The sequence below is a fragment of the Chrysoperla carnea genome, chromosome 2, assembly GCF_905475395.1.
Source record: "Chrysoperla carnea chromosome 2, inChrCarn1.1, whole genome shotgun sequence".
In the NCBI taxonomy this organism is placed as follows: Eukaryota; Metazoa; Arthropoda; class Insecta; order Neuroptera; family Chrysopidae; genus Chrysoperla; species Chrysoperla carnea.
This window is the reverse complement of record NC_058338.1, coordinates 87,454,309-87,469,031: the sequence shown is the minus strand read 5'-3', so window position 1 is coordinate 87,469,031 and position 14,723 is coordinate 87,454,309. Positions and strand designations below refer to the sequence as shown.

Below are 14,723 nucleotides of genomic sequence, written 5' to 3'. Positions count from 1 at the left end.
AAAGGCCAAAGGAGATAAATAAAAATCGTCTGTGATACGATATATTTTTTAGCCAACTTACCATCATCCATTAAAATGAAACTGAATATTACTGCAGCTAAAAATGCAATACTGACACAATCCAACCAAAAACCAAACGCTGTACCAGTGGCGATTGTTAAATACCAAGCACCAGTATGTACATCTTGCTGGATATCGAATTCTTTAGCTAAAAGTCTTTGTGCGCCACAAGATCTTATAGTTGTAATACCATCCAACGATGCACTTACATGTGAAAATACTGGACTACGAGCTGAAAGAAGAAGTAAATTTGAATCATAGTCCTAAGAAAAGATAGGTAAAAATCGTCACTCTTACTTATTCCTTCAATTCGTTTCAAATCTTGGGCAGTGTTTGTATAAACATAGCGTACAGCATAAAATAAGATACCCATGACAACCATTGCCAAAATCATAATTGGATTAACAATGCCCACCATAAACAAAATTCCTGCCATTACTAAAAATATTTGAATTGCATCCAACAATACTCTTGGTAAAAGTTCGTCGACTGATCCCATATCCTTTGAAAAACGATTTAAAATACGACCTAGAAATAATAAAATTAAAATTAAAGGATGTACGAGCACCAAGGCAATTTTAAATAAAAAGCTAGATTTAAATAATTTTTATGAGGTTTGACTAAATCAACTCTGAAAATTTTAGGGGAGGTTGCCTGATTATTAAAATAAATAAATGACTTCAAAAGGTTTAATCGTAAAACGGTAGATGATGGTGATGTTCTCATAGATTTCTTCAAAAATAGCCGGTGAAAAAAAAACTGCCCAACTATTTAAGGATTTATGAGCATGGTAGTGGGGACACAAATTTAAAAAAATATGTTTTTCAATTTTAATGGTGAATTATGTTATAACTTGACAATATAAAATGAAAAGTAATAATAAAATTTTTCGATATCTGTAGTATTTTTCAAAATATCGAAAATTAAAAATTTTGTTTAATTATTTAGCTTTCAATATTTCGAAAATCAAGGCAGATATCGAAAAATTTTATTTTTATTTTTCGTCTACATTCATGAGGTTGTAACAAAATTCATTATCAAAGTATGAACATAAGGTACAAATCATTTCAACCTTAAATCTAAAATGGCCTTGGTGCTCGCTAATTAGCTTATTGCTTAATTATTCCTCCTTATAAATACACGCCAGAAAAATAAAAATATGTTTTAAATATAGGGTAAAAGTGATATTACGACCTAATATTTTTTTTTCAAGACAATATTAAATTAATTAACGATTCGTAAATTAACGACTTTTAATTATTTTCAAGACAATATTAAAAGTCGTTAATTTATGATTTGAATAGTCTCGGCTATCAGTGTTAGAAAAAACTTCTGGCAAATCTGTTTTACCAAAAACACGGTCTGTGAATGATACAAAATGTCTAAGAGTGTGGAGTTAAAAAACCACGTCTGAAAATTCAAAATGATTATAAATACCTGTAGGATTTGTATCGAAGAATCTCATCGTTGATTGTAAAATATTATTAAACATGGTATCATGCAAGCCAATAGAATTATTCATACATAGCTTAAAGAAAGCTAATCGACTGTAGGTCAAAAAGAATACACTTAAAGCTATACATATGCTGTAAATATAGATGCTGTATTCTTGTTGAATTATAACATAGTCTGCATATTTACTTAAAAGTGTATCATTTGCTACAATTGTAGAATTTATCACAGTTGTTATATTTATAGGCGTGGAGCTTGTTGTGTTTTCACCACTTAATTCAAAATATCTCCGTCGGATATTTTCATTATTTGTCCTACAAACACAAATCAATTATTTATTAAACAAATATTTATGATTCTAACAATAATAATATAATAATCTTTCATAGAGGCCTATTGCCCGTTTATTCGTATCATACTATAATCTAAATTATTTCTACCCAATTATCGTTTGACTTCAGTAAACAATTATATGTTGTCCCTTGATCAATGGACGGTTCTGTTAATAATTTATTAGAGACATTGTAATTAGAGCCTGTTCAAGTGAATTCTGTACAAGAACATTGTATTTTAATACTAAAAAATACTCTATCTAGCGATAGAAAAAATAACTATAGTTTGCAACGTCCATAGATACATTATATTTAACGGAAATGTTTGTTTACAATCTTGTAAACCATATGCACATACCAGACACATATAAAAAAAGTACAGCACATTAAAATGTATATTTAAGTAGGTAACTTTTAATTCAATGAAAAATCAACATAGTTTTTTAAAGTATGGTTTACATTTTTTTATTATTGGCGCTGACATCTTAGCGTTAAAATCGAATATAAGTGTGAGTTTACATTTTTGGTTTTCTCTTCCTAATACTTTGCTAAAAATGATAACTATACAAAGTGACTACCACTGATTGCTGGTCAACGGTTATGAATTGAAACAGTTCAAATTTGGTCTAAAATAACTGACTGTTGTAGAAACAAAAAATTTATAATTTTGTATAAAATTTTCAAAGATAAGTTAATTTTGACATTTCATAGTGTTTATGCACCTGAAATGGTTAAGTTTTTCTAGAAGAATACAAATTATTTCAATACAAATAAAGTTAGTACAAATCATTTTACAAGACAGCGCAGTGATTATGCGTACCGCTGTTGCGGTTACAAATGTGTCGATTTAGGACCTCGAAACCAGGTAATTCGTCTATTTAATAAATTTATAAATTGTAAAACAATTAATTCAATAATGGAGAAAAATGGATCGAGTCCATATTCTTTAGACGTAGTGTTGCTCTGAGCTCTAGAAACGATTTTTTATTCGTATTAACGATTTTTGTGCGGTTTTGACCAATTATTTGCGCGGTGGTAGACTCTAAAAAGGATAGTTATTAATTCTAGGTAGCTTTTTAAGTAGAGTAATCCCTAATTATAAGAAGCACAACCTTTTTCAGAAAGGGGAAAATACGCTGATCCGACTTCTTAATAAATTATAATTCTAAAATAAACACATCATACTAACCAATACGTAACCAAAAAATCAGAGCAATTACTTGCAATTTGCGAAATTAATAGCAAAATTATTAAATATATGAAAAAACAAAGACTTCCTCGTGCCCGTAAATATCTCCAAAACACACTACCACCCACAGATCCTTTTTCCATCAATTCTTGAGTTTCTTGTGGTTCATCTTCCTCCTCATGAATTGTACTCTAAAATATCAATTCGAGTTAATTTTCTTAACTCCATTTTCGAATAAAATTTAAAAGCTAGGTCTGTTAAAAATCATTTAATTGAAAGCACTCTCTCAAAAACTAGGCAAATCTTTGCTGCAGTTTTAAACTTTGTTTGTATAACAAATATTGCAAGCTGACAAAATAAAAAAAAAGGAAACAATTTCTCTGTTGTCTTGTACCAAAATTCAGCTTTATTTGAGCATGTAAAGCTGGTAGTATTGAGGGATAAATCGAAGGGTAAACAAAGATGCTTAAAATCATTGACACGATTGTTTACATTAATATTAAAAAGATACACGAATTAGATACATCCTACTTTTCGCCAGAAGGCAAAAAAGTACCAATACATAACTCTTGGGTCATGGAATATAATTTTTTATTGCTAACCGTAACTGAAGCTACTGAATATAGCCGTTTACGTTCTTCTTCTTTCGCTTCTTCAGCTCTCTCATTTTCTGGATTTGACATTTTAATTTCTTCTAAAATTGATGAATCCTTAGATATTTCACTCCAAGTTCCCATTTTCTCAATGCGACCCTAAAATTGAAATTTATTATAAAAAAAAACTGCTAATAATAAAGCCAAAAGACAAATTTATACATTATTTAACACGATGATCAAATCGGCAGTTTCGATATATTGAAGTTGATGCGTTACTAAAAATCGAGTTTTATTTTTTAAATATTTTTTTATACAATTCTCGAATAAATGTTTGCCAACGTGAGTATCAACGGCACTTAATGGATCATCAAATAAATAAATATCCGCTTTACGATAAACAGCTCGTGCTAAATTTACTCGAGCTCTTTGTCCTCCACTTAACGATGTACCATGATCTCCAACCAATGTTTTGTCATCGTGTGGAAACTAAAAATATAAAATATTTTCGGAAACTAAAAATATAAAATACAAATTATTTTAAAGATATTTTACCTGTTCAAAATCTCTAAGCAGTGCACAAACATCAACAACACTTCTATATCGAATCTTATCGAACGGCAATCCGAATAGAATATTATTACGCACACTACCTTGGAACAGCCATGGTTCTTGTGAACAAAATGATATTTTTCCATGAATATCTAGTGTACCACGATTAACAGAAAGTTCTTTTAAAAGTAACTGAAGAATGGAACTTTTACCAGAACCGACAGGGCCAATAATAGCACATAATTGCCCTGGTTTTAATTGAAATGTAATATCACTTAATGTTGGTGCAATTTGTGAGTCGACCCACGATGCATTAACATTTTTCAAATTTACCCCACCAAGTTTTTCGTCAATAGATTCCTTAACGCTTTTCATATTTACACTATCAATTTTTTCATTATCGGTGTAATCGTTTGGGGATTGAATATATTTTATATTTGTATTTTCTTCTTGAAGTAAAAATTCCTAAAAAAAAATTAATAAGAAAATTTCACAAAAACCAAAGTTTCTGAGAGTTAGACAACATACTTGAATACGTTTTACAGAAATTAAAGCTTCACCACCAAAAGATAAGGCCATGGGGAAAAATATGGCCATATATAACTGTAATATGTTAAAGAATTGTGCTAAAGAGAAGACCACATCTCCAGTTAAATCATTTCCCAATAAAACGAAGGCAACAACGGTAACATATAAAGATAATCGTTCTGTATACACCATCAATGCAACAGAAAATCCTCGAACATACGAAGTAATTAATAATAAATCGATTTCAGCTCTAAAAAAAATTAAAATCACTTAAAAATTATTCATATAAAATTCACGTTATTACAAGGGTCTAAAACGCAGTAAAATAGAAAGCTAGCAAACTCTTTGGCTTGTTTTAATAATTAATGAAATTTTGTTCATATTCTTTCATGTTGTATGTAATGACGTCATGTTAATGAGCAGTCGTCTTAAACGCCCTTGAGCCTGTCATTTCCATAGCAAGATGCTCCGTAATTTAAGGAATCAAGGAATGGCTACGACAAGTCCATCTTGATTACTAGGACTTTGCGTAGAGAATGTGACAGTCCAAACTGTGTATAACCACAGCTACAGAGCTCGCCTAAAACTCACTAGAGCACAGTTGAGAAGGATGGTAGGCGGGTGGGGCCCTTGACAGGGCCGTAGGTGGATGGGGACCTTGACAGGGCCCCGGTGGTATTAAACTTTCACTTTCATAACATAGGGACCTCTGATAATACTCATAGACCCATAGGGCCTGTATGGAGGACGATGAAATCTCCATCTCCAAATCTCCAACCTGCAGATCGTCAGGTTTAGAATGTTTGGGTTCGAAATTTTGGATCCATCCATCCTGGTAGAAATCCCGGCGTAGTAGCTGTGGACTTTCGAGGACCCATTGATGTAGGATGTAGGTGCTGGGGACCCATTTGCAGTATTCTTCTTATGTATTATTAATATTATTACTTATTTATAAAAAAATGAACAAATATAAATATCACAGGAAAGCATCAAAAAAAGGACCGCAAAACCGCTTTTTATCTACTTTTAATTTCTCCGTTCAGTTTTGAAATACACATAGCATTTTAACTTTCAATATTTGGGGCTTTTTATTTGTAGCAACGGAAAATGGGGTCTGCATCAAAGCAAAATGATTGAGAAAGCCAACAAAGCATTAATGGTGATTCGAAGAAAAATTTATAGCTATGAAAATTTTCCACCTAAAATTCTATTAATATGTTTAGAGTGATGGTACTACCCATCTTATTATATGGGAAAGAAATTTGGGGTCTAGAAAAATGTGAAAAGTCTATCGGTATATTTGTTCATAGTTTTTATAAAGAAGTTTTAGGAGTTGCAAAATCATCACCAAACAGTGCGGTTAAGTTGGAGTTAGGGGAAATCTCGATCGAAGCTACTATATTACAACATCTTATAAACTATTATTGTCGAATTCATTTAAGCAACAAAATATTACAGAGAAATTGTTACAGCTTAAACGATACAATTGCAATAATTAAAAACAAATTATTGGAATTAGGAATTAATGCGATGGATGTGGCTCATGACAATTATTTGGAGATCAGAAAACATGTCAAAAGTACAGTGTATGAGTACTTCCTGAAAGAAATGCTATTGGATGTGAGGAATAAGGTTTCATTGGATTTGTATTCAAAATTGGATCACTAAGAGGGTGGAGCAATGTATGTAAATTTAACAGACAGAGATGTAAGAAGAACTATTGCTATTTTCAGAATGAACAGGTTTGCTTGAGAAGAAAAACCGAAGCGGGGATAGGGTTTGTGTTCTGTGTAACGGAATTGAAACAATTGAACATCTTATAGAGGAGTGCAATGGGACAGTAGGGAATGAAAGAGACGATCTTTACAGTCGCGGATTGAATAATACGAAATTGATTTTGGACGCTAAGAATATTGTAGATCTTAAAGCAGTGTATAAATATTTGCGTTTCATCTTGGACAAGCGCTCACAATATCTTTGAATTTCAGTTTGCCTTGTGTACTTGTGACCATATTTTATTTTATTTTATTCATTTATTTCTGATTAGACATTTGGTTTAAAATTTCTATTATTTATATTTTTCATGATGTTTCTTTTTGTAATATGTTATCTTTCAGTTTTATTCTGATTTTTTGTGTATAAGTTATATAATGTTAACTATGTATTACTTTGATTAGCCAATTGGCATATCAATAAAGTTTATTATTACATAGCAATTTACTATACAAGTGTACTTACTTTCTAGCCTGTTGTACTAACAGTTCAAATGGTTTTTCCCAAGCATACATTTTGATCACTTGAATTCCACTAATAATTTCATTCATAAGCCGCACTCTTTCATCAGTACGTTGAGCAATTGGACCACGTAATTGTGCAGTTTTTTTCGATAAGTAACCTAGATTAAGTAAAAATAATATTTTTATTTTTAGGAATATGAATTTCAAAATGTAGTTAGAAAGAAAAAAAAACAAAGTACCTTGCAAAGGAACTGCTTGTGCCGTAATAACAGCAACACCAGCAAATGCGGCTAAGCCACATGTATTATACATAAAGTAAGATAAAGTCACAGCCTGAATTGGCATTATCCAAATATAATGTAAGTACATAAGTGTTTGATCAAAACGACTTACATCGTTTGACATTAAGTTTATAATGTTTCCAATAGACGTTTGTCCAAGACTAGTATGACTCAATCGTAACATCTAAAATTATATTACAACTTTATTATTTAAAAAGTTCAACAAATTAATTGGGAAATAGATAAAACTAGAAGTAAAGGTTAAACTACTTAAAGATTATTTACGACTAACTAATATCTATAAAACTACTAGTGGTATGTTATCCAATATTAGGCGCAACACAGAAAAGGCTTCTGCTATTAGTAGACCACAAGCCCGTGCTGAAATTTTTCGGGTGAAATGACCCACCAGGAATTATGTCGAAAAAGATGCTCCTATATGTAAAAGTAAGTTTAAGGACCATGGCGTTAGCTTTGCGCGGCACAGGTGAAAATATGGATGCCACACCCCTTGATATCTCACCCCTACACCAGCAAATATGGCGTTGGTGTATACTAACTCTGCTTAGATATTTGAAGCGAATTACATAAATGACGTACAGAAATAAATTCGGTAACTTCGGTACCGAAAGTTAAAAAAACTGTTAGTCTCCCGTCAATTTCCGAATCCCTACATGTTTATTTTTGTACGGCATTTATGTTATTCGCTTTGAATACCTATGCAGAGTTAATTTACAGAAACGCCGTATATATTTGCTGGTGTAGGGGTGAGATAACAAGGGGTGTGGCATCCATATATTCAGCTGGTATTTAAACTTACTTTTACATATATTCTGCTGACGGCATGATGTTTAAACTTACTTTTACATATAGGAGCATCTTTTTTAACATGTTTCCTGGTGGGTTACTTCACCCGAAAAATTTTAGCAAGTGCTTGTGGTCGAATTTTCTAATGAAATGAATATTTTCTACAAAACGTGGCTTAGGGTTGCCGTGAGTTCATGCATAATTAAGAATTACTTAATTAAATTTTATTCGATGATTCCGGAATCAAACTTGATGAGGGCCCTCATCAAGTTTCCTTATAATATTCCTTACGAAAATGAAGCTAATAATATTACGAACAGGATGATATTGTCTTAGTCAAACTTAGTCATTCAAAACGCTCCTGCCCAATTGAGAATTACTCCATAAAATTTGAATTAACAATATAGTCTTATAAATGCAACCATTTATGAAAAGTATTTCCACTAACTGGTCAGATATCCATGCATATTTTGAACTCGGGACATTCTTTGACTTTGTCTTTGAGTCGAGTATTTCAAACAGAAAACCAGACCACGCGACCACGCTTTTTTAATATGGTTTTTATGCCAAACAAGTTCCTTGATACGTAACAGAACTATGTGAATTCATATATTAGCAGATAAAGATAAAAATGCTGTCACAATTTTATTACCCAATCAGAAGATTATTCAAGAACTTTGCCATCAAAATTCTTATTAGGTACATAACATTATGGATTATTTATTTAGAATTATGAATAAATACACTTTGATTTATATATTTGAAAATGTGCCGAAATTTTGAATAATTAACTTTATTTAGAAATAAAGAGCTTACCATTTAAAACGATAGAACTTTAAACCTAAAAAATAGTCTACTTGCGTATCATAAAATTTTTTTTTATTTGTAAGAGGAATTTCGCCTGGCACCCTGATATAATAGAGTACTCCGGGTACAGAAAAATAAATTACGAAATTTGATAAAAATTAAAATTTTTGTAGAAATATACTTAAATATTCTGATTTTGAGTCATTAAAAGTCGTACTTTATTTATACATAAAATGATTACATAAACAACTGTGGTTTTTACCAATATTACGCGACCAAAATGGCTGACAACGTTTTTGCGAGAATAAAAAAGGCTTAAAATTTAATGTAATTTTAGGGCAAGAAAGCGTGTGTGTTTATTTTGCCGAAATATATTTTATTGTAGTAGAATATCCTATTATTATTGGGAAAATTATCATGCAATATTACAAGCAATGTTGAGCAATGCATGCAAATTTTTGAACTTCTTTTATCAAATGATATCGAATCGAATCTGTGCGATCGAGTAACCAAAAAATTGTATTTTTCACATACGCGCCTCTTAGCGAAACTTCGTTTTACATTTGGCTGATATAATATATTACAAAAATTGCCAAAAAATAAAAAATTTGCATGATATTTGTTTAAAGTTCTACAATTTTAAATATGTAAAACCATTTATTTATGAGAAATCCAGCATACAAATTTATTCGGATTTCCTCCCCTACCCTCAATAGAAAATACTGGCGACTATTTATTTAAATCACTCCCTCCGTTTACCCATTTTCTGCCACGTGTATTCGTTCATACTCTTATCATTTATTTATAAGAAATCCAACATAAAAATTTATTAGGATTTCCTCCCCCCTCAACAGAAAATACTGGCGACTATTTATTTAAATCACTCCCTCCGTTTACCCATTTTCTGCCACGTGTATTCGTTCTTACTCTTATCATTACCAAATTATAACTAAATAGATATCATTATTTAGCTAAAACTAAAAATTTAAAAAAGTAAATAATACCTTACGGTACATAAGTGAACAACATGCTACTCGTATTTGCATGCCCATAAAATTCATTTGTTGATTGAAATAAGCAAAAAATAAGGCATTCGCAAATTGAGCTAAAAGTAATTTTGTTGCAGTCAAATACGCTTCATCCTTGTCTATATCAGAGCTGTTAAAATATCGTAACAAGTCTGCCAAATAAATTGGTACTAATATTCTACAGAAAAATGCATTTTATTAATTTTAAATGACACAAATATCTTATATTATTTGGAACTAAATATGATACAACAAGCATTTATGGACATTTTAATTACAAATTTTAATTCGGACTAAAATTATTATTAAAAATCAACCAAACTTTTTTGGAAATATAATACATAAAACATAATGAAGAAACAAATAAGATTGCGGTATAAATTCAAAAAATTGCGGTAAATTTGCAGATTACTACCCCCACCTTCATGCAAAATAGTCTAATATAATAGGGGACGTTGTTGAGAAAACAAAACCCTTCGAATTAGACATTTATCGGGCCACGAATTAGGCCACCCTTCGTTCAAAAATTATGGAAGATTGAAATTATCAATTAATAAAAAAAAAGTAGAATTAAACAATTAACTGAGTAAATTGTTGAAATACCGTATACAGACAGTATTAAATATCAGTGATTATAATATTTGTATACCCTGTATATATGTTATGTATATCAAGGTATACTAAGTTTAGTATCAAGTTTTTAACGTCTAAAATATTGATGTTACGAACAAAGTTTGTGTATGGATGTTCATAAAATCACCTAATTAGTTAAACAAGAAAACAGTCTCGAAAAAGTGACTCCTTAATATTATCGGATGAGGTTCATATGAAATTGGAATTAGGAAAATTTCTAAGCGTTACAAACTTACTACTAAACTTAATATACTCCGATATATTTCATATATAGGGTATAGAAACTTGCAGGGCGTCAGGCTTAGAATGTTTGGGACCGAAACCTAGGATCCATCATTTCTGGCTTCCGACAGAATCCTATACTTTCACCTGCGTAAAATAGCACCTCTTATCCGGATATGTCTCGGCTTCGGGTGACAGACTGTTCTCAAGGAGGGCTCAAAGGATCCCATGGTCTAGATGCTAGTTACCTATTTGCGATACCCCTCTTATTTATTATTATTATTCGTCTGAGCCGAAAATATATAACTTCCGTAAGTGGCTACAAAAAGCCTAATTATTGGAATTTGACTAAAGTTAAGCAACAGGTTAAGTTGTGCATAGAAACAAATAGGCTATTTAACTGTGTCGATTGAGGTTGACTTGGGTATAGTACAAAAGGCTCAAGAGTATTTTGACAGAACTCTTATATCTTTACGATTTGAGTGGATTTAGGAAAAATATACCGGAAAAAATAGGCCGAAAAATTTCTATAATAGTGTCCCATTTTCGAATGCAATTGATAAAAACTTCAGAACCTAACCAGCTCCTCTATAATCGATAAATTCAACCCAACCAGCTCGTAATTACAGCAATGCTCGGGCTTATAAAATTTTCGGTCTATTTTTTCCGATTACCGATATGAGTATCTGAGTCGATTCCACACATAGGGCGTCGTAAAAAGCATAATGAAATCTTCATATTATTTGTACCTGCAGAAGCTTACAAGGAGAGATGGTACATAATATTTGTATCCAATATTTTCAAAACATTTATTCTCGACACATAACAGAACCTTATTGTTTCATTTGCTTATAATAGTATCTTTCATCAAAAGGTTTCTCTGTTTCTCTAGATAATAATATGATGTACTCAAGGAGAACTCAGTTAAATGAACTTAATAGAAACGATTACAGGTAGAAAAACATTAATAACATTCACAAATGTATTAATCCCACAAAAATAAAATGAAACAAGCCCAAATATTATACAACAATCCATTTTCAAATGTGATGAAATTATTTGAAAAACAAATCATTGAAAAAACAGAATTAACAGCATTCAAGATAAACGAAACAAGGTACCTTACGATACATAAGCGAACAGCACGCAACACGACAACGCATGCCAATTTCTTGTAGTGCAAGGCCCGCGTTGAACATGATGAACGTTGACATTATTGTAAGTAAGATCACTGCGGAAGCGTACATTAATCCCTCATTGTACGATAATGGGTGCGTTGGATTGAAATAACTTATTAATCTCCCTAATGCTACTGGAGTGAGTACCCTATAGTTTAATCAAAAAATCTTTTTGTTATTTATTAAACAATTTCTGCCTAAAAATTTTCAATCAAATCATTTTTTTTTTTAAAGTTGTTAATGTTTCCAATTTTTTTGTAATTTTTTTTGTGTAGTTGAATGCAAATAATAATACAGAGAATAAAGACATTTCACTTCGGATAACTTCCCGGAAAGCTGTATTTTTGCATGAACCTTCTATTTGTGGCTCTCAACAAAATTCCAAAGGTCCCCCTCGATCGGAATGCCGCTACAAGAGTTATCTGGAGTCAAAGGTCACAATATACAATTTTTAGCGAATATTTCGTTAACGGCCACTGTTATCGAAAAAATAGTAGTTATCTTTGTATACTAAGAAATTTCCTACAAATAACTTACAGTTACATTTTTTCGAAACTAACGGTTTTCAAGAAAATAAATAAAATATAGATATAAATGAAATAAGCATTACAAAAAGGTTGGACGATCAACTTCAAAAATTTTTCAAGTGTGGTTTAGCTCCATTTCCATTTTCACTCTTCTATGAGAATGGAATGTGTAAATAAAAAAATACAGAAAAAAAATAATTCGATGTGTTTAGTAGGAAATTTTCTAATATACAAATTTGATAACCACTATTTTTTCGATAACAGTCATCGTCAATGAAATATTCGCATTTTGTTATCTTTGACCCCGGGTAACTTAGCTGTAGCGGCATATGGATCGATGGGTACTTTTGGGATTTTGTTTAGAACCACAAATAGAAGGTTCATCCAAAACTCAGCTTTGAGGGAATTTTTCCGAAGTTCGATCTTTATGTATTATTTATTCCCTGGATTATAAACTTACAATACAAGACATCGGATAATGAAGAAATGTACATGAAGTTATTACATCATCTTATAGCTCAAATCCAGAATATTGACTTGGCATAATGCCAGAGTTTTGTGGATTGTTTGAATTCGTAAAACTAAAAATGGTTTGATTGGTATAATACACTCCAATATTTTATTTTTATGTAAAGCAAATTTTGTTCTAATCATTGCAAAGAACCTACCGATTTTTAATATTCTATCAAAAAGGGCATGGAATTTTTGTCGTTTAAAAAAAAACTTTTATACCAACAAAGTTAAGAAATTTTCGCTCATTAATAACAAAAAATACTTATCCAAATATAATTAAAAGACACATTTAACATTGATTTTTTCCTTTAATTGATATTATAGATTTAGGAAGATAGGAATAATTAAATGTTTTAATTGGATTTTAAAACTATTTGTTTAAAAAAAACAAACCTTAATAAATAATGTAAAAAAATAAGTTAAACCTATAAAAATACCAGGTTCGAATGCAGGCAGCGGCAGTCTGATCAATTATAAATAATGGGGCAGTAAATTGATCACATTATCGTTGCTTGGATAAGAACGAAGTAACCGACTTCACCCACATCATAAAAATTGTATATTCGGATGTAGATTAAAATAAATAAATATTAAAAATAATTATGTGAAACCCCATTATTATTATTATTATTATTATTATTAACCTATATGTTCATAGATGGCACATAATCTGTCATCTACCCTTTTATATTATCGACTAACTTTATAGTGTTAACAAATTTTAATTAACTTCAACATGTAGTTTTCCCGTCACCCTGTGGCATCATAAAAATTAACTCTCATAATTTTTTTATAACGCGCCTAAAAAAGTATGACTTAAAAAAAACCGTAAGTTGATACCCCACACAATTTTTGAAGAGCTAAAAATTTGTTCAGCGTGTGAAAGAACTCTCCACAAAAACATATTGCTCTTACCCAATTGTAAGGGACTCATCTGATTTTTTTAACTGCTTCATGAATAGGACTTACTCAATATACTTTTAGCATTTTTAAGACATAATTACGAAGGGATCTAATTTTAAGAGATTCCGCCCATTGCAGCTTGTAATAAATATGCCACTACCTTCCTAAATCCATAGTTTCAAGAAATTTTAGCCAAAAGCCGAAAGTTCTTTGGCATTAATATAAAAAACAAGGACGGGACGTTTTTGGACAAATTCAACAAAAATTGGATAAATATTTTATGAGTTATCAGAACACTAAATTGGACTTGTCTTCGTTTGCAGCTTTTCTTCTAAATGATATCAAATTTTACAAATAGACAAACAATTTCCCAAAAATATAAGTATTTGTAAATGACCTTAATCACTATATTACCCAAATTTGAGAAATGTTCAAATGGACTAATATTTCGCACTTTTTTTAATACATTCAGGAAATCGTTCAATTAAATAGATTACGCTTATGTAAATATATCGTAAGGATTAAAAAAAATCGAAGAAAATTAAACCATAACCAATAAAAGTTTTTATTGAGAAAAATACCACTCACCATATTATGGATGCAATACGACAAAGTTTACATTATTCCATTTTTTGGATCATGCATTCTACTTAATATTCTGATCTAGAACAATCTTTTTACAAACTTATATTTTCATTTAACAAAAGTAGGTCTTTATTTCAAAAATGCATTACATAAAAATACGAATATTGAAACATAATTTCAAAAATATATGTTTTTTTAAATTCATTCAAATTTGAAGATCTTGCGAAAAAAATAGTCGTTCATGCAGACTAAAAAATTTAGTGGACATGCAGAAAAGGCGAAAAAAAATCCTTGCT

General features: G+C 30.7%; 1 protein-coding gene across 2 annotated transcripts in view; it reads right to left on the bottom strand.

The window, feature by feature from the left end:
• Nucleotides 1-14,723, bottom strand: part of LOC123293381 (probable multidrug resistance-associated protein lethal(2)03659) — a 42,242-nt gene that overhangs the window by 1,330 nt on the left and 26,189 nt on the right. The window contains exons 4-14 of one of the 2 annotated variants that reach the window (XM_044874184.1): nt 11,843-12,047; nt 7,183-7,408; nt 6,945-7,101; nt 4,707-4,956; nt 4,182-4,643; nt 3,849-4,115; nt 3,636-3,785; nt 3,034-3,224; nt 1,498-1,826; nt 358-588; nt 62-292 (exon numbers count right to left, since the gene is read on the bottom strand). In XM_044874184.1, the coding sequence (XP_044730119.1) occupies nt 62-292; nt 358-588; nt 1,498-1,826; nt 3,034-3,224; nt 3,636-3,785; nt 3,849-4,115; nt 4,182-4,643; nt 4,707-4,956; nt 6,945-7,101; nt 7,183-7,408; nt 11,843-12,047 (2,699 nt within the window). Of the gene's footprint in view, nt 1-61; nt 293-357; nt 589-1,497; nt 1,827-3,033; nt 3,225-3,635; nt 3,786-3,848; nt 4,116-4,181; nt 4,644-4,706; nt 4,957-6,944; nt 7,102-7,182; nt 7,409-9,842; nt 10,045-11,842; nt 12,048-14,723 lie in introns of both variants that reach the window. The other variant, XM_044874185.1, reaches the window with a different exon arrangement.